Source organism: Ciconia boyciana, chromosome 13 (genome assembly GCF_034638445.1).
Source record: "Ciconia boyciana chromosome 13, ASM3463844v1, whole genome shotgun sequence".
NCBI classification, from domain to species: Eukaryota; Metazoa; Chordata; class Aves; order Ciconiiformes; family Ciconiidae; genus Ciconia; species Ciconia boyciana.
In genome coordinates this window covers 1835008-1853741 of record NC_132946.1, presented here as the reverse complement: position 1 = coordinate 1853741, position 18734 = coordinate 1835008, and the positions used below count along the sequence as shown (strand labels likewise).

The 18734-nt window shown below is 45.3% G+C and overlaps 1 protein-coding gene across 3 annotated transcripts; it reads right to left on the bottom strand.

The window, feature by feature from the left end:
* Nucleotides 1-1239: 1239 nt before the first annotated feature.
* Nucleotides 1240-18480, bottom strand: ZNF598 (zinc finger protein 598, E3 ubiquitin ligase). 3 transcript variants are annotated; one of them, XM_072878593.1, is made up of 13 exons: nt 18158-18480; nt 14887-14999; nt 13288-13417; nt 10760-10971; nt 9952-10169; nt 9081-9198; nt 8601-8642; nt 7847-8028; nt 6506-6575; nt 5109-5872; nt 3958-4093; nt 2973-3117; nt 1240-2851 (listed from the first exon to the last, which is right to left on the bottom strand). In XM_072878593.1, exons 1-13 carry the CDS (start codon nt 18341-18343, stop codon nt 2504-2506), a joined length of 2664 nt encoding a protein of 887 aa, XP_072734694.1. In that variant the 5' UTR covers nt 18344-18480; the 3' UTR covers nt 1240-2503. The 3 variants fall into 3 exon arrangements, with proteins under 3 accessions (XP_072734694.1, XP_072734693.1, XP_072734695.1); XM_072878592.1 differs by having other exon boundaries at nt 6506-6578; nt 18158-18478; XM_072878594.1 differs by lacking the exon at nt 8601-8642 and having other exon boundaries at nt 6506-6578; nt 18158-18475.
* Nucleotides 18481-18734: the final 254 nt, after the last annotated feature.

The window sequence follows — 18734 nt, the reverse complement described above, 5'->3', positions numbered from 1 at the left end:
TGGATAAAAGCTACCGTACAGATTCGCAGGCTTCCTTGTTTTCCCGAAGGGTGCTGGGGAGAGCGGATGGGTCGAGTTCCACTCTGGGTGATGCCGAGGGCTTTTCTAGCGGCAGGCTGAAGCTGTGTGTGGCAGAAGGCCCCCTCCCACCAGCAGTGAGGCTCAGAAAGAGCCTTCACTGCATCAACTTGAGGCCCAAGTTCAGCTGCCTGTATTTCGTTGCAATATGCATTGAAACCTCAGAGTCTTTAAGAGTTTTAATATCAAAGGGATACCAAATGTGGGTTGCAAGTTTAAGGGTTTTTTTGCAGATACCTCTGTATAAGCAGACCGCTTCAAAGAGTTGCAGTTGTCACTAACCTTACGTGCATTGTAGTATAAAGTGGACGGTGTATGGAAATAAGTTAAAAATGTTTACAACTTTTGTATATATTATATATATAAAAATATCTTTTGAGAGAACAACCCGTGATTATGTATTTTCAGTGTCTGTGTACCAACTGCAACTAATTTTCAATAAAGAGTTAAAAATGAATAGAAGCGGCCTGAAAAAAATTTGGTAATACTTTATTTAATCAGGTGAGCACAAGGAACAAGGAAACTGCATCGTCGGGCCAAAGAGATCGATCGCCTCGAGGAAACTTACAGCAGCACCTGCCTGGGGGGTGCCAACACAGGAGAAATAAACTGAAAGAAAAAAAAAAAAAAAAAAAGACACTCCTGCCGAGAATATGCATTTCATTTCCTCTGAACTTTACAAACCAAAGGAAGAGACAGGGAGGAGAGCGGACACCGTAGATCAATCGCTGGCTGGAAGCGTGGGGGGCAGCTGGCATCGAAGGGAAGCTCCGCCGCCGTGGGCTGCGTCGGGGCGGTGTCACGGGCGTTGCGCCCCGCTCTGCTCCAGAGGAACCCGACTCGAAGCAGGAACACGGAAGCGTTACTACTTGTCACGTATTCGTGCGTTTTATAATCAGCCATGCAGGCAAATAATCCTCCCCATCCCCACTTCAGGGCGTGCAGCCTGGCCCCTGTGCTGAATACAACACGTTCAGGTATTCAAAATAGTCTTAATTATTCTGAAAAGAAACCAAAAGCGCTTTGCAGCCTGACAGCAAGCAAAAATAAAAAGTGTAAGGCAAGGAAAACTTTCTGTAGCCAGGACTAGCTCTTCAGTAATACTCTGCGCTCAATTTCATAGAAATGATGCTTATACAAAAGCAGTTTTGTCACTAAAAATTACATAAATTAATTTCAACTTTATTCCTACATGTTAAAAATAACTAAACCTGGTCTGCCAGGATGGGAGAGAATCAGACACGGAATTACAGCCATGGAAGTGCACTGCAGGGAGGACTCTTGTCACCCCACCACGTCACAGCTCTGCTGGAGGAGTTACTTCAAACGATGACAAGATTCCCCTCTCGTCTCCGAGAGGTGGAATTTAGAGATGCCAAGCAACCAACATAAGCAAAGCTACCTCAGACCGGTATCGCCAAGGGAGGTACAGGATGGAAACGCTCCGTACAGTCTGAACAAATTATCCTTGTTAGTGCAGACCACTGTAAACAGATAAATGCACTTAAAGGCACTGCAGATAAACATGGTCAGTGATCAGCAGCATTTAATGTCCCGCTATGCTGTCATTTGGAGCTACATCCAAGAAATTAGAAATTAATACATCCAAGAAATTAGAAACATGGCAGTCATTAAATAAAATTACTGTGAAGTGTGCTTTACAGAAAGTAAAGCCTTAACGGTATTCGTCTACATGCAGTGCTACAAAATAAGTGTCTTTAAAGAACATGTTACGTAAAAGGTCAGAGGCAACTTCAGATCTTGCGTTCAACTCATCACACAGACCAGTCCAATTCTTCAAGTAGTAGAATTAATTCTGTTTTCGGACAGGAATATTCTTTGCCCTCTGAGCAGCCCGATGTTTACAGACACGCAGCTGTAACGGTCTTGCTCCCCAGCGAGTAGCATCCTTTCCTTTCCTGCACCTTTGTACCCCCGACTACTGTGATCTTCGTGGTCACAGAAACAGCACAAAAAAAAAAAAGATCAGAATATCGTAAGGGAAGCCGCTCTTGCTTCCGTTCATTTCAGTGATTCGTAATCTTCCCCCACCCCCCGAAAAAAGAAAGAAAAAACCCAAACCAGATGCTTATTCCCCTATTGTGTCCCCTGTCAGTCTTCAGATCAGAAAGTATTCTCTCAGCTATTGCGTGTTACAGGAGAAAGGTGGCCCCTGCCTGCCCACCCTGCGAGTTCAGCCTAATTCTACTCAGGCGTTTCGGAAGCTCAGACTTTGGATGTTAATTGGCTACGGCGCAGTCCAGTGATCCCTTTGCACGGTATTTATGAACAGCACTGAGAGGGCTCTCTAACAGTTGCCTGACTACTCAACTGGCACCCGCTCTCAGCCACACTACACTGCCAAACCTCATTCCAAAAAGTGCATATTCATAGACAGAGACTGGTTTATTGGTCTTCAGGAAAGCTAACTGATGATTCTGCTGATTGCTTGTAAGGAAGGAAACTCCTCGTCCTCAATATGCAACGCTTTGTGGGTGACAACGTCCTGCTGAGTTAGTACTTGCTTACACGTTGGGCAGATATAGCAGTCGAGGTCAGAGTTGGAGTCTGTCTGCCAAACATTCTTTTTGTTCTTTTTGGGTTTGTTTGAGCTTTGTTTTTCTTTGATTCTGAAATCGTTGTGAGCAGAAAGCAGTTCTTGTTGCTTAACTGTGTCCGGCAACAACACCAACAACTCGTTAAAAATTTTCTTGAAGTTGTCTCCAAGCAGTTCTCGGCAACTTTTGTAATACTGTGCTGCAGAAATCAGGCCCTGCGGTGAAAAGAGAACTGGAATAATTAGGAAAAAATAAAAGATACAAAAAAATCTCACTGGGATTCACCACCTCCCAGAGAGGAAGGTGTCGGGAATCCGAAGGTTCTTGCCCACTCACCTGTCTGAATTGCCCAGAATGAGTTTTAAATTTATTGAACTTGGACTCATCGCTTTGAAGAAATTCTTTAATAGATTGTATTAGCTGAATGTTCCTTTGCTGAAAGTTTTCAGGGATCAAGTACGATCCGTGACAGGATTTGGGCCTGTGTTTGAAAAGACCAAAAGTGAATTTGACATTGCTTCGTGTTACGCAAAGATGCTGCAGGATATAGATTATATGGCTATTCTCTTCTACAGGATGCATTCCCTTTCTCCACCCAACCACACATGCCATTACTATAAGCAGCACATAGCTATCCTGTCGGGACGATGAAATGCATCCTGTGGGATTACCGCTTCAGATTCCAGCTTTACCTAGACAGAATATTTAAAATGCAAGTTTAACATAATCTTGACTAGCCGTTTTGTAAGCCAGGTTTACTAAAAAGACATGAGCAACAAAGACTGCACCGCGAATAAAACCGAACAGATTAGTACAGACGTCTGTATTAAACTTACACAGATTTTCCCCTCCCTTTTTCCCATAAACTCATCTCTCTAGCCCAGAAGGGCCCTGACCATAGACCAGCTACTGGAAAGGTCAGAGCAATGAAGGCATTCAGAGGTCACCACGGAAAACATGCTTCAGCACCTTGCTTCTGGGACTCAACAGAATCAATGGAAAGGTTAAGAGATATCTTGAAACTGCAGATTTCCAAATAAATCTAGAAGAGACAGAAGCCTGAGCTGCCACACTGCACAGGTTTTCATTTCCTCAGACTTGCATCCACACGGTGCTTGTGCTTTCTTTTACACAACTCTCCTGAATCCAGCCCACAACGGCCACGGGACTCCCCAACGGGAATCATTAAGCGGCTGGCCTCTGTGGCGGCGCCTGGTTAGAACAATCCCCTCGGAGTATTTCACGCGTCGGTTGAAGCCCACACGACATAACCGAGAAGTAACGTGTTAAAGTAACTCTAACTCAAAGGACTTTTACTTACTCTTTCAAAGACGTAGTGACAGGTTCACAGATATTGGTGGATGGAATAACAGCAAAACCTGGAGGGGGTTTACTAACAGGCACCGACAGTCCCGGAGGCGGAGGAGGACTCTTTAATAGCACCACAGCGTTAAAGCCTAAATGAAAGCAGAGAATGGGCAGGAAGTTAGAGCACGTATCTGTGGCACCCACGTACCACCGTCTAAAATTAACACCGGTGGTCTGACGTACTCTCCAGAAGCACTAGGAAGTAAGAGTCAGCAGTGCAGACATCACTATGTTGGAAAAAAAACCCCTAAAAATTAGAGAGGTGGAAATCTGTTGCCTTAACAGTTAGGGCAAGAAGCACTTCATAGTGGCTGATGTTACTCTACAGAGAAAGTGCTTTAATTATGAATTTACTTTTTCAATAGAAAATTATTTAAAAAAAAAGCTCAAACTCACGATGAAAAACACTTTTACGTTATTAAAGCGAACAGCAATCACCCCGGAAGTCACAACAGCACTAAGCATCGCATGTTTGAACATACTCCACCTAGCAATACCTGCAGAGCAGCACAGAACAAAACAGCTACGCAAGCACCTCCTGATGCGATGCTACTTTCATTAAAACCGCTGTAAGTCACATTTGCTGCTCTGTTACTCCAGTTTTACAAGATTATGGCACCGCTAAAAGCAAGGGCATTAAATCTCTACAAACACAGAACAAAAGTGACCAAGCAAGCCACCTGACCAGTACCAGCAGGCACAGGTCACAGCTAAAGAGAGATTCTCTTTGCACCCCGGAGCTTCCAAACTAGATCTTAAAGCACAAAAGCACGGATATGTGCCAGCCGTGACTCACCAGAAAAGCAGTGACAGGTAAAGACCGGCTGCTCATCCATGAGCCACCCCCAGAGAGCAGACACCCGCAGCCGCATGGAGCAGAGGTATCTCAACATTGCCACCGCTTCAGCCGTGTTTCCCAGAGGACATTCAAGCCCATCCACGTCACCCAGACTGCCTTTTTAGACTTCAAAGGCTAACCTAGCATGTGGTGGCAGAACCGCTCCTCCCATGAGAGCCAGAAGGAGCAGTCTATACACCTCGTCCACGTGCCACATTTCTCTAAGCTACAGCCAAGCAAAGCTGGCCGTGCCCTGCAGTGCCTACCTGGTGGCGGGGGCATTCTAGCTGATCCTGAGCTCCCAAGAGCTGGGAAGTCTTCCTGAGGTAAAGGGCATTTGTTAGTCACTGTGGGCTTTTTAAGGCCAGGGGGCTCTTTGGGTGTACTGCAGATCGCTAATGATTTTTCCGAATGACCATTCATGACAGCTGCGGATCTGTCAGGGGCGTGAAGAGCAGAGGACGCATTTGATGTCTGCTCTGCTTCTGGCGGCTTTTCAGTAGATGACCTGGGAAACGATGTCTCCTGTAATAGGTGTGGGGACGACGGTCTCTGCTTCTCAACCCCCACCTTCTTTTTCTTGCTCACTTTCGTAAAAGTTTGTGAGGTAGAAGCTGCCAGCAAGGACGATACGTCAAACATTGTTGGTGTGTTTCTGATCTCCTGGGTTGTCAAGCCACTACCGCTGTCTTCATCGTCTGACTGAGAGAGTTTATTGCTCTTCTTACTTCCTTTAGTGCTGTTCAAGGAGGATGGTTTTTTGGCCAACTGGTTTATGCAGGGGTTGCTAATGGCTTTGACCACGTTTTTACTGGAACCATTGTTCCACGCAGATGTGATGTTAGTTACTGTTTTATTGTTAGGCCTCATTTTGGACACCAGAGCTGGAAAATCCTCCTCTTGGAAAGCTGTTTTCTTTGCAGTCGCTGTATATGTCAAAGACATCCCAGAAGATACGGTGGGTGCTGCAGAGGATGACAAGCTTGGGAAATCTTCTTCTTTAAGCTTAACCGCTGCTAGCTGGACAGAGCTGTGAGAAAGGAAAAGTACACCCCGTTACACCGGTGCTGCGGAGGCAGCACAACTCCAGCAGGCAGAACGGGCTCCATACCTGTCTGCACTCTTCCTCAAACTATCGCTTCGGGTGGCACAACTGACCTAACTCAACAGGACGCAACTGCACTCAGGCTTGTAAACCGTGTCTGGAATGGGTCTCCTCAAAGAAGTCACGCTAGCCTTGCTGTGTTATCAGTACCGTCTTAGTACACCTCGACCAGAGCTGTACGTACAGGCACGTTCGAGCTGCCACATCCTGCAAAGAAACTATTCTAATCATCACTGATTTCAGGAGATGATGAATTTTAAAACTCACAGTATATGCCTCCTTCAAGATAAGCTATCGAGTTAAAAATGGTAGGAATAGAGAATATTGAGAATTTCCCTGAAATTGCACCACCAAAGGATCAAGCCATGAACTGAAGCCACAACTGATGCCGTTCATGCAGGTGACTAGCACAGAAACAGCTCGAGGCAGAAGGGGGCCAGGGCAGGGGGAAAGCATTTGTAGTTTAAGTGATCTGGAAAATTATTTTCTCCAGAAATGCAGAACATAAGTAAGTTTCTAAATCTGCTTTCTCATTGCTGCAGCCTTGCTCAGACTTACCCTTGTAGAGGTCCCGCTGCCGAACCAATTGCTGGAAAGTCATCTTGGCTTAAAGCGCCGTTAGCAGCTGCTTCTTTTGGAGTATTGACAAAAAGAGCAAAGAAATGTTTTCAACTAAAATCCATGCATTTCAGAGTGGAAGCTATCAATGAACATGACAGCAGCATTAACAAGTCCTATTTTCAGCAGCTGATTATGTCATTAACTGTGACATTCCAAAAGGACAATTTAAATCCATGCATCACTATTTCCTTCAATTAACTGCGTCCACCATTATGTCATCGTGTACTGGCTGTAGCACGCAGGAAATTCATGACACATAACATGAGCAAAACATTGGCTGATAAGTTTGTGAGGGAACCCTCTAGAGACCGAGATGCCAGTGCCCCCAGCTGTCTGCTCCACGCTTCTACCAGAGGTTCGCACTCAACTGCCCGCACAGGGTCAGGATGCTCGTCAGAGCCTCAGTGCTCCAACTGAGGTATGCTGATGCTTCACTTGGAAAGCTGCTCCTCTGAGCTGACCGTCACACCTCTGCTGCACAGATGCCCAAGCTGCTCAGCAATTAGCTCCTGGGCAGATATTTTACACTGAAACATAACTCATTCCTAATTTAGATTTGCCTTAAAATCCAAATCCAGCGCTGCAGACCGCAGCAATTCAGGGACAGATTGACAGCAGCTTTGACATGCGTGCAGCGGAAGCTGGGCAGGCAGTTGGGGGACGTAACCTTGCCTGTCATCCCCAGCTGAGCTGTGCCCATTAACCAGAGAGAGCTCTCAGCAGCTCTCAGTTCCTAATGAAAGCATCTAATCTTTAAGTGGGAATCCTGTTGTAGGAGCAGTAAGACAGTGGAAAATGGATTTGGAGCAACAGTAATATCAAACCACCACTGCATCATATTTATTTGCCCCAAACTGGACCTGGGTCAAAACAGCTAAAGGTTTGCTTTCACCAGTTATAAACTTTTACTGGGAATAACTTGTTCTCGAAAAAGGGGAAACTCAGCTCAAGCATCAAAATAAATCGATTCTTGCATGCTAGAGTAGGAAATGGCACATTCTTAGATTATATTGATTTGGATGGAACATCAGATACTGTCGTACGTTAATTGCCTTTGGTATTTCTACCCACCTCCATTTCAAGTACAACCTGCGGCAGGAATCCCAGCCCACTCAGACACATTTCACTGCAAATCTGTGTTGCTGGATTACGATTCTGCATAACTCTAGCCGCATCCACCAGCTTTTGAGAACAACACATGGCAACCCCCACTTTTGCCAGGCTGATCTCCAGACCCATCATGTCCCCCTGCAGCTACAGAACATGTTCAACACTAACCTGTAGCATCATTTGAAGACTTTGGCACACGTTTGGAGCTGAGCACTTCCGAATCCCTCAAGTCCTCCTTTTTACCTCTGCTGCTGCTGTCCTCTTTGTCTTCTACGCGTCTTTTCTCTTCTTGCCGTTTAGCTGCTACGGATGCCCTGACTGCTGCTGCAACGTCTCTGTCTTCTTCTTCCCTACAGGACAGGACAGATTTTCTTGGTCAAACAGTAAGGATTACCGAGCATCTTTGTCTCACTCCAGCGCTCACCTCTCCACTGTCAGCTCCGATGACTGTCCCTGATCTTGTGCTGCCACCTGCTGAGAAGCCTAAAACAAACCCACTACTCCAAAACGCCGGCTGGTGAGACAGGCAACGTTCACCCCCTGGATTTGCAAGTTCTACATGTGGTAATAACAATCCAGGCCAGAAGAAACCGGGGTGAACTGGGAGAGACAGTACCAAGGATGCATGGGGACACCTGTCTCTCCCATTCGTTTTCAAACGTATGAAGTCATACTTGTAGGCCACAGTAATTCTTTGAAACATGGTTTGTCATGGACTCTCAACACATGCACGATCCACATGCGACACCAACATATAAGTGTTTAGAGATGGACTTTTTCCCCCAGTGCAATCACCAGTAATGAACCAGCTGACCGTCCAGCGAGAAAAAGAAGAAAAATAGATGTGCAGTATGTATAAAGCGCTCAGGTCTTGTGTGGATGGAGAGACATATAAATGCAAAATTTCATTTCAATACTTAACCCTCTTCTTTTTCCAAAGCACTCAGTCTGGCCACACAGAGATCTGTTAGTTCAATGAAAAGCATGGTCCTTAGAATAGGAACTTCATGATTACCCAGACCAAAAAGTCCATTAAACCTGCAAACACTTGTTACTTACTTCAGAAAATCCTATTTAGAAAAGTTAGCATAAAAACAGTTGTTGAAATTAATTTAGGATTCTGAGTATTTAACCCACAAGTTGAAGATTACATTGTTTGCTTCCTGTGTCAACTCCAGGGAGCTGAAACTTCACACAAAACAAGTTCACTTTGACCAAGCGTGTAGTCAGCACACAGGCTTAGACTGAAAGCTAGTTCTACTCTCAAGGATTCACTATGGAGGCTTCCAAATTTTGTACCCACTTCCTTCCTACCAGTCCACCAAAACATTGTTACTTGGCAAGTAAAAAACAACACTAAGCAGCAGAAAAAAAAAAATCCACAAACTGTTGTGCTACTCACCTCTTATATCTCCAGCTGCCTCTTCTGTTTTGCTGACTTCCTCGGCCGCCCAATCTGCCTGACCTCCCCTGCCTGTTATACCTGTCAACTTCTTCATAGTCCTCTCCACCTATAACACCTAAACAGGAGGGATGGTTGATCACTCTCAAAGTTATTTCTCTAATCTGGGCATCACACTATGCCTGAAAAAAGCAAGAATATACTAGTACAAGCAAATCTATCTTGATTTCTTTCTGATGATTAAGTAGTCTATATAACCTTTGGGATTGCTACATTAAAATGCAGGATTTGCAGTATATGGATTCCACGTATTGTAACCTGTGATGTGAGTTCTGAGTAATTTTTATTTTTATGCAGAGATCTCTCTACATACAGTTCCACACAGAAGAAAAGTTCATACGTATGTTGATCTCTGCACTCCCAAGTGGATAAGCTACTCTGGCCTCATGCTCCATGTTCATCACTACTTTGTATTAACTGTAATGTAAGTCATTCACATAGTTACAAATCGGAGAAGAAAGTCATCAATTTTCCTAAACTTGTGTTATCATCATTAAATCCACATATGGGGGAAAAAATTGTAAAACAATTCAGGTAGGAAGAGACCTCTGGATGTCATCTGCTCCATCCCCTCACTCAAAGCAAGGCCAACTCTGAAACTACACTAGGCTGCCCAGGGCCCTGTCCGGTCAAGTTCTGGTTATCTTCGAGGACAAACTCTACAACCTCTCAGGGTCCTGTTCCAGGGCTTGCCCACCCTCTTTGTAAAGAATTTCTTCCTGGCTAGGAAACATTCACCAGATGCTCTTGAAAACCCTCACAGCAGTAGGAATGACTGTTTCTGTCCACTTCATCCCCCAACCACACTTACCCTCATTCCTCCTCTGGTGCCTGGGAGCATAGTTAAACTGAAGGTCTATCTGCCGGTTCTGCCTGGCCTCTGCCCTGTTCTTGCTGTGGCAGGCCGTTTTGTGCGCTTTATAATCTATTTCTGTGCGGAAAGCATGGGTAAACTGTTCTGTGCTGCACCGTCCCTCTTCGCAAAGGAAGTGCTTTTCGCGGAAGTGTTCACGAAGGTATTCATAATCACTGGAAAGAGAACAGAGGCCGAGCTGCCACCTCCCCAGCATATTTGTTGGGAAAGTGTAACAGTAGCTAATGGTGTATGGTTACTCTTACAAGATGAGGTGAAGACAAGCCTAGGCAGTTGGTTCTTTCTTTATCCCCAGGCAAACTTTCTAGCTGAAGCCACTTGTGTCAGTCGACATAGACCTTCACGCATGATCCCAGACGTTAAACTAAACCTACTGCCTGATGCTCATCACATCCAGCTGTACACAAGGCATGTACTACTTAAACAAAAATATACTTCTATCTGCTTTGCACATGAACTTCGGAGCATTAGAGTTAACGCACTAGACAGCTGCGGAGATCTGCCGTCATGCTGCAAAATTAAACTTTTAATGTTTAACATTAACGAAGAAAACTTTAAAACATGAACTAGGCAGAAAGTGCTTACTTTGGCTATTGGTTCAAGGAACAAAAGAGACTGCAGCTAACCTGCTCATATTCTTGCCCTCTGTCTTCAAGCACTACTTTCCCCAAAATTCAAAGCAGACCCAAGCAATTTTTCCTCAAAATTTAAGCTACAGAAAGAGGAATAAACTGCTTGCACAAACCTGTAGTATTCCTGAGCACCATCAGAGTCACAGAAATGACAAAAATAATGATCTCGTCTTAGGTGTTTCAGTAACTCGTCATTATCCAAATAACGCTCGTCACAAAATTTACACAGGGGATGCCCACGATGAGAGGTGTCATCTGGATCTCCATGGATTCGATGACGGGCGAGGTCCTTACGAGAATACCATTTCCTTTCATAAGTAAAAATCTGAAGAAATATATATATATATGTATTACTTCTTATGAATAGAGAACAAAATGGAATAGGCTGGGTTGTGCACAACTTGTTCATTTGTAGGAGCAGAAGATTTGCTTCACAAAGATGCAATTTGACAACCGACACCTAAAATTTTCAGTGAATAGGAAACAAAATTCAAGTGATAGATCCAAATTAAATCTAACTTGCATTTCACTCAGTTTGAACACTGGAAACAGACCTAATTCACCTTTTTCCCTTTTGCTTTTTTTTTTTGGTATTAACATAATGCAACTAACTTGAAATTATAATCTCTGGTGGGGAAAAAAAAATCCTAAATACGTATTTCTGAACACACAGTATTTGCGTACTCGAACTGAAAAAGACCCGTAAACCAGAAGTGAGCTGTTTTACTTTCCTCAGATGGCAACTACCCCAAGATAGCTACATACAAAGGATACAGTTCAGTGAACAAATTTTGTATTATAAGCCAATCTTCCGTCCCTACTAACACGCGAGCTATTTTCGTAGGAAGGGTTCTGAAGATGCTAAAAAGATCAACACATGCTTGAGAACAGAATATCCTTTATTTCTCGCCTAGACAAGGAGTGTTAACTTGTTCTGGGAAAAGGTTCATTTGGCTTAGCTAGGGTTGACTGACTGAAGCTTCGGCAAGTTTAAGAACTTCTTTTCAGTGGGTACTAGTAATACGGAACTTTTTTCTGCGAAATAAAAATCTCTGCAATATTCTGAAATTAAAAGCCAACAAGTTCTACTGTTGTTTGTGAATTCTCTGGGAGAGATGATGACAAACAAGTTCCCTTAGCGCTGGCTACTTAAGTTGACTGTGGAAGAGCCTCTTTACCAGAGCTCAGAAGACACAGCAGCGAAAGAAGCGGCCTTGCCCTCCCCTGACTTCCCTTGAATGAGCTCTAGTGCTTGCACAACTGCAAGAGAGCAAGTCAAATCAGTTCACTGAAAGCTAACCCTGAAAAAAAAAAAAAAACCCAACAAAAACCAAACCACCAAAAAAACCCCAAAAAACAACCAACCTATTAGCGTTCATTCAGGTCAACCTGACCACTTCTGGATCCTGTCCCTTTCGGCAGTAAACTACAGTTCAGTTGGCATAAACCAACCGTGGCACCCACGGGATAAATGCATTTCTCTGATTTTATACTTAATTGGTTTCAGAGAAAACAAACACACATACAAAATCACATGTAATAAGTTCTAAAAATATGCGTTCATGCATGAAATTCCCTCCTACAACAATAAGGAATGCTGACAACTATTAGACACAGAGGTTAGCAGTCCTAGAATTCATTTCACAGTAGCTGCTGATTTTGTTCAATGTATAATTCAGAAGTACAAAACCCACTCTAGCTCCAGGGAAACGCGGAGTTCTGACTTTCAGACTGTGAAAAAGCATCACCTGACTGACATAACACCAGCCCTTCTAAGTGAAATTTGGGTGGGATTAAAAAAAAAAAAAAAAGGATGATGATGGTGATGCTAAGATTAGTAGTTTTAAGGCTCAATACACATGACCTTTTCAGACATAGACAACTCAGCTTTCCAGTAACTGTTTTATCCTTAGCAGGTTGCAAAATACATTGTAAAACAGCCCCTGGTCACGTTCTACATGTGTACATCAAACACAGTGGACCTCAATTGCAAGCAACAGTGAGTTTCATCTTCCAATCAAGTCAACAAGGTACAGAAAATTTGCTCTGAACAAATAAACAAGATAATGAAATATCATTATATTTCATTAAACCAGCAAGATGGATTCTCATCCTGTACATGATCCAAGTGTAAATGCTTACATTGACTCTGATCTGAGAAATAAATCCATCACTCCATGATGCATTCTGCTTTCTGAACTGGCACCAAATATCTTCTTAAGTTAACAGTTTTAGCTTGCAAAGTCATTACGAGTATAAGTCTTAAGAGCCATCAAATCTCTACCCTTACAGTTGTAACAGTCTGCCCACAACTCAGGATTAACTTCCTATCAGACAGTTAGGGTTTGGTATTTACACACGTTGTGGCAGAGGAGCTAACATCACAAGGTTATTAATATTGCTGGGCTTGTTTTAAAATATAATCCACCAAGAACCTTCACGCCTTCTTCATTAATCAGTTTATGGAAGAAGAAAGACGTAACACAAAGCAACTGGCCTCACTGCAGGCAGACAGAGGAAACTTAAAAAATAGACCGGTGCTGTTCAGCCACCCCCTTCTTCCCACCTCCCCAAGTACTCTTGCAGGTCATATAAGGAAGCACCTCTCCTTCTCACACCTTAGAACGTAGAACTAGCTCACCTTTAAGTGTTTAACACAGAGCTTGCAACAGAAGAGTTCATGCTGTTTCCTCATGTGCTGTTCCAGATCTGCAAAGGTATTGAACGGCTTCACATCTGGACACAAAGAGCATTCATGCTGCAGCAGCTTCCTAAGGGACAAGAAAGATTTCCTAAAAATTATCTGATTTCCTCTCAGCAACCCGATACCTTTAGCAAAAAACAAAGGTTCCGTCAGTGGCAGAAGGCTGCATTTTTACAGCTCCCCCAGCAATTTGTAACGAGGTTAGCATCCTGCTTATTCCAAGAGTCCTTTGTCATCTGTCAGGAACAGAGCAGAACCAAATTACACAGAGGCCTCAACCGTAAGAGAAGAGCTGAACAGTCACAGTGTAAGTAATACACTGCCACTGTAAAATTGTGAGTGGACTGTAACACATCCATGCAACACACCCCTTGCTTATTGAAGATTCAGCTGATACGTGCAACATTCACATCCGATTTAATTATGTTTTCTACTGTCAGAAAGTGAAGCATACAGTGGGGGGAGATAAAAATATTGTAACAGAAAAAGAGGGGGGGGAACCAAACAAAAAACCCCCAATGACTCCCAACAAAAGCTGAAGACAGAGCACTGGTCTCAGTGGGAGACCCCACTCCCTCGCACTTGACTGCTGCCCACGGAACTGCAACCTCAGCGACTCTCCAGAAATCGTATCGTCAAAAGCAATTCCCAGAGCTGGTGTATAATTAATCAGAACATGCTTCCAACTGATTCTGCTCACTAAACCCATTGCCCAATTCCATAAATATGAAGTCATACAAAACTGTAACTGTATCAGCAAAGCTACGCTCTTAGCCCAAATCAGGCTGGATAGAATGCACGATTCTCCAAGAAAAAGGTACCATTGCCTGCATGGTTTCATCTTTTTTCCACTCTTCTTTCCTTTTAACTGCTTTTAATTATCTTAAAACCTCCCAGTTTAAGCACGTTATGAAAAATATTTTTAGAGCATGATGCTGATGCCACATTTTTTGATGCTGCAATTTGCATGATGCTGATGCCACAAAAAAACTCTGCATTGTTTTTTTACTTCACCCTTTTTCTCTCCCATTTTAGAATTAAGATCTTTGTAGGTAGACAAGATTGCTCTTCTTTTCATATAGTGTTTGGTCCAATTGGTTTTGATTAGTCCTTATGCAGCACCGCAATAAATACAATTATAATAGTAATTCAGTCTTTACCGATTTCCACAGCAGCCATGCAAGGAATGAAAAGCCTTTCAGCAAGTTTGCTGTTGCTAACAAAGCAAAAAGCAACTTTTATTGACAGAGCAATGCTTCTGTATTATGCGTCGGTGAATCTAACGCTCCAGCCTTGAGGAGTTGCTCCCTTTGCCGACCATGGTACTAGGCGTTCACCCCAGCCGCGCCGCTCCAGCCTCTCACCCTACCAAAGCCACCTGCACTGCACGGTGACTAAGGTACACAGCACGGCAGCCACTCTACTCCCATGAAACAAAACCACGCTGTTGTACTAAAGCATGCATTTCCTGCCACGTAATGCAGATAAGAATATGGTGCTTTAGGGATATGTTACAGAAAGGATTCCGGCACTTACCTGTACAGTGCATAAACATCTCCATCTGTAAAATAAATGTCATATTTCTTCTCATGCTGCAACTGGTTAAGTGCTATTGTTGAGAAAGATGTAAGCTTCCGTCCAAAGACAACCTGCAGGCAACACAACACAAGAATCAGCGAGAGCACGCTCAGGCTGCGCAGTCTTTGGGATTCCAGACAAACTCAGCACAAACGTTGTTTGGGAGGGAACTCGCCATAGCCTGAAGCTCGGACACCACTTGCAGAGCTTTGGGTCGGTCCCAGCTGCTCGTCACCACCCCCCGTTACTGCCCCCACAGCTGTCAGCAACGCCACTGTGACTGCTCCTTATCAACGTCCAGCAAGAGAGCCAGCTTAGACGAAGGTGGATTGGACTAGCCCGGTCTTTGGATTTTGAACTAGGTTAGGAAACTCTTTTATGGTATGTTTTGCTACCACAGCTGTGCTAAAAGTAAATATCTTCAACCAATTCAACCCCCTCTGCAGCGAATGCCTGTCAAGAGCCCTGCACTCAGCTCCCTCCTATCTCCTGGTAGGAGATCACACAGAAACCTACAGTCTGCAAGTGAAAAGTGACATTACTCAGAGTCTGACTGGGAAACCACGGTTTCTTCTTTCCTTAACTACCAGGAAAGCAAGAAACAAAACACTACATCAATTCCCAAATGATTTGTACTGCATACCCCTTCTAAGGGAACCTGCTTGCTCACAATTACTCCTGCTGACTTCCAAGCAGCTTGGGTCTCCCACTGCAGTCGTTTACGATATTACACCCTTCTTCAGAAGCCACCTACCACTGGTCTGCTTCAGCACACCAGTTCCCAGTTTGGGAAGCGCTGGGGTAGCAGCAACATTCTAAGCTGGAATTACGTTCACCAGCTTAGAAAGGCTGAGACACAAACACAGTAAGCATCTTTCAGTTCTTACAGTAACTGTTGTAAATCTAGAAATACCTACCACCTTAATAAAAGCATTGCATTCAATTATACAATACACATGTAGCTTAGTCTTGTTACATCACTCCTCTACCCTTGTTGGGGTGAAATACCATGGAATGAGCCTTTTGCGTCTGGTTTTGTAAGGTTTTTTAAAGCTTTCTTTACAGTGGGGCTACTTTGAAGTTAACTGAAACAAAAAATATACCCAACTTGCCGAAGCATCGAGCTTAAAATAAAGAGAATACAAGTTTAAGTTTGTTGGATAAAGGACAACTGTGTCTAACTCCAATTATTTAAAAAATTTAATTTCAGTGAAATTGTAGTGACATTTCATTTCAGCCCAAAGTGAGTTTTAGAAGAGAGGAACGGATTGCTGAAAAGCAGGTTTTTATCACAGGAGTCCAACACAATTTCCTACCGCAGTTCCAAGAACAAATCTCACACCCATAGATAACAAGCACACCAACAGATCCTCCGAGCCTGATCCAAGTATACGTCAGGGTTAGTTTATAGGTCAACAAGTAATCCTTCCTAACTTCACTGCAACGAGCATGCATCACTGAAAGCGCACATTACCATAACAAGTATATCCTGCTTTCTCCTCTGTCATGTCCTGTGCTGCCACTCATCTTTATAGTTGTATTTCCTTCGGACATTCCGCTGTGACACTTACCAGTTCAGTCTGCACTACTCTGGACAACACTAGCTGAGATTTTGTAGCGTTGTACTCACCTCTTCTAATTCCACAGACGCTATGCAAATTAAGAAACCCGGTTTTAGGTCCTACGTATAGGTTGATTTCACTCAAGGGCAGTTTTGATGTGATTTATGCCCCCCAATATCTTTTTTCTTTCCTTGGGGCAGATGGGTGAACAGAGAGAACAGTATTACAGTGTCATTTAAAGACAACGGGGAAGAAAAAGAGCGCAGCCATTAAAAATGACCTCTCAGTCAATTATAATTAAAAGGATCTTTTTAAACGGCTAATAAAGGAGGGAGAAAGATGGCTGAATGAATCAAAGTTCAGGCCACATAATATAGTGGTATTACAAAATCGAAAAGCTCTCGAGATTTAACAGTCCGCCTGTGACCCTAGGACAAGGAGGTTTAAGGATGAAGAGCAACATCACAGCTTGCTTCTTCCCAAGACGGGAGGAGCAGAGCAGCAGCTCCTCAGAGGATGATCAAAGACAGAATTACTTTCAGAGAGTATCTTTCTGTACACGGAGGCTACTCACGTGCCAGTAAGCTCTGTCTAAAAACCACACTGATCTTTCTGGCCTACACAAAGTCTGAGGATCTTCAGCACGCAGCCTAAGATCTTCAAGCCCTCCAACCACTTGAACAACATGGAAAGCAGCCAACGCCAACAGTTTAGCTGGGGGGCTCTCCTTCTGCCAAGGGGCAAATAAATAAAAATATATCAATAAATAAATAAAATATATCAATACTGGGGGTTTTTATTTCCAAAACTATCTCAGAGTATTTCTCTCAGTGCTAGTACTGACTGTTTTCCTCTTAAAGGGTTTGTTTTTCTCTGCATCAGTTCTGCAAAAACACATTCACGTAGGAAGATTTGTTTTTACAACCATCCTTGAGCAACTCTTCTTCAGGCAGCTCTCCGCTGCACCGAATCCTCGGCTCCCTCCGCACAGCCGAGCCACAGCATCAGAGCGACTTCCCCTGACCTCCGCACCAGGGCCCTGCGCTATCGCACCAGCAGGCCGCGAGGAAACAGAAATCGATCAGAAAAATTATAACTGAGGGGAAATTACTTCTTAAGCATACGCCCAACAGACAGCTCACGCTACCAGGAACCGGAGGCAACGCAGCGTGGTGTGCTGTAACGCAAGGCACGAGCGAGCCCTGAAAGAATAGAAAATATGTTCTCCCCCAAGCTTAAAATCAAGCCCGGAATCCGGCGGGATGACGGAGTTACCCGAGATCACGCAATACCAACTCTGGAGAGCAAGCCCTGCTGATTTAAAGAACGAAAAAACATTCCCTTTAAACTCCATTTTCTTCACACTTCCATTCCAACACCCCTCCCGTCGCCTCGGACCGGCAGTGGCACCGCCGGGAGCGAAGCAGACGGCAGACACCCGGGGAGCTCCCGCCCGGGGACCGTTTCCGCGCCCGGGCCCCACTCAGCAGATTTCACCAGTTGCTCCGCGGCCCGGCTCCTGCCCCCGCCCGGCCCGAGGCCTCCCTGCCCCCGCGGCCCCGCTCCCCACGGCAGCCGGCCCGAGCCCAGCCCCACGCAGGCCCCGGCGCCGGGCGGAGGGAGCGGCCCGGCCCCGCCGGCTGCGAGGCCGCCGGTCCCGGCCTCACCTGGCCCAGCTCCTCCCGGCACACCGCGCAGTACCGCACGCCGCACAGCGCCCGCATCCGCACCGAGCACCGGTAGCAGATGGGGTGGTCGCAGCGGCCCAGCGCCACCACCTCCAGCTCCCCGCAGCACAGCACGCACGACCCGTCGGCGGGGCCCGCCGCCGCGCCGGAGGCCGAGGCGGCCATGGCGGCGCCGACCCGCCGCGGCCTAGGCCCCGCACCGCCTAGCAACCGCCCGCACCATCGAGAGGCGGCCTAGAGCGCCGCCCGGCCCGACGCGCGACTCTCCGCCCGGCTTCCGACCATAGAGCTCCGCCCTCGCGGATCCCCGGCGCGGTGCCGGCCTGCCTGACCATAGAGTCTCCGCCTAGAGCGGCGCCTCACGCCCCTAATTACCCCCCCCGCCCGCTAGTGCGCCACTCCTCCTGACGTCATCCCCCGTCCTCCAACGCCCGACCATAGAGACACAACCTAGAGCGCCCCATCGCCCCGCGCCGCGCTAGCCTTGCTCTCGCAGGCCTCTGACCATGGAGAAGCGCTGCCCGGAGCGCCTCGGCGGCAGAGCCGCTCTAGCTGC

Excerpts from the sequence above, each read along its gene's own strand:
- ZNF598 (XM_072878592.1), bottom strand. The coding sequence starts at position 18,343 with ATGGCCGCCTCGGCCTCCGGCGCGGCGGCGGGCCCCGCCGACGGGTCG. Across the intron at positions 13,418-14,886 it reads GATGTTTATGCACTGTACAG|GAAGCTGCTGCAGCATGAAT; the intron begins GTAAGTGCCGGA and ends CTTGTCCCTTAG. Across the intron at positions 9,199-9,951 it reads GCACCAGAGGAGGAATGAGG|GTGTTATAGGTGGAGAGGAC; the intron begins GTAAGTGTGGTT and ends CCTCCTGTTTAG.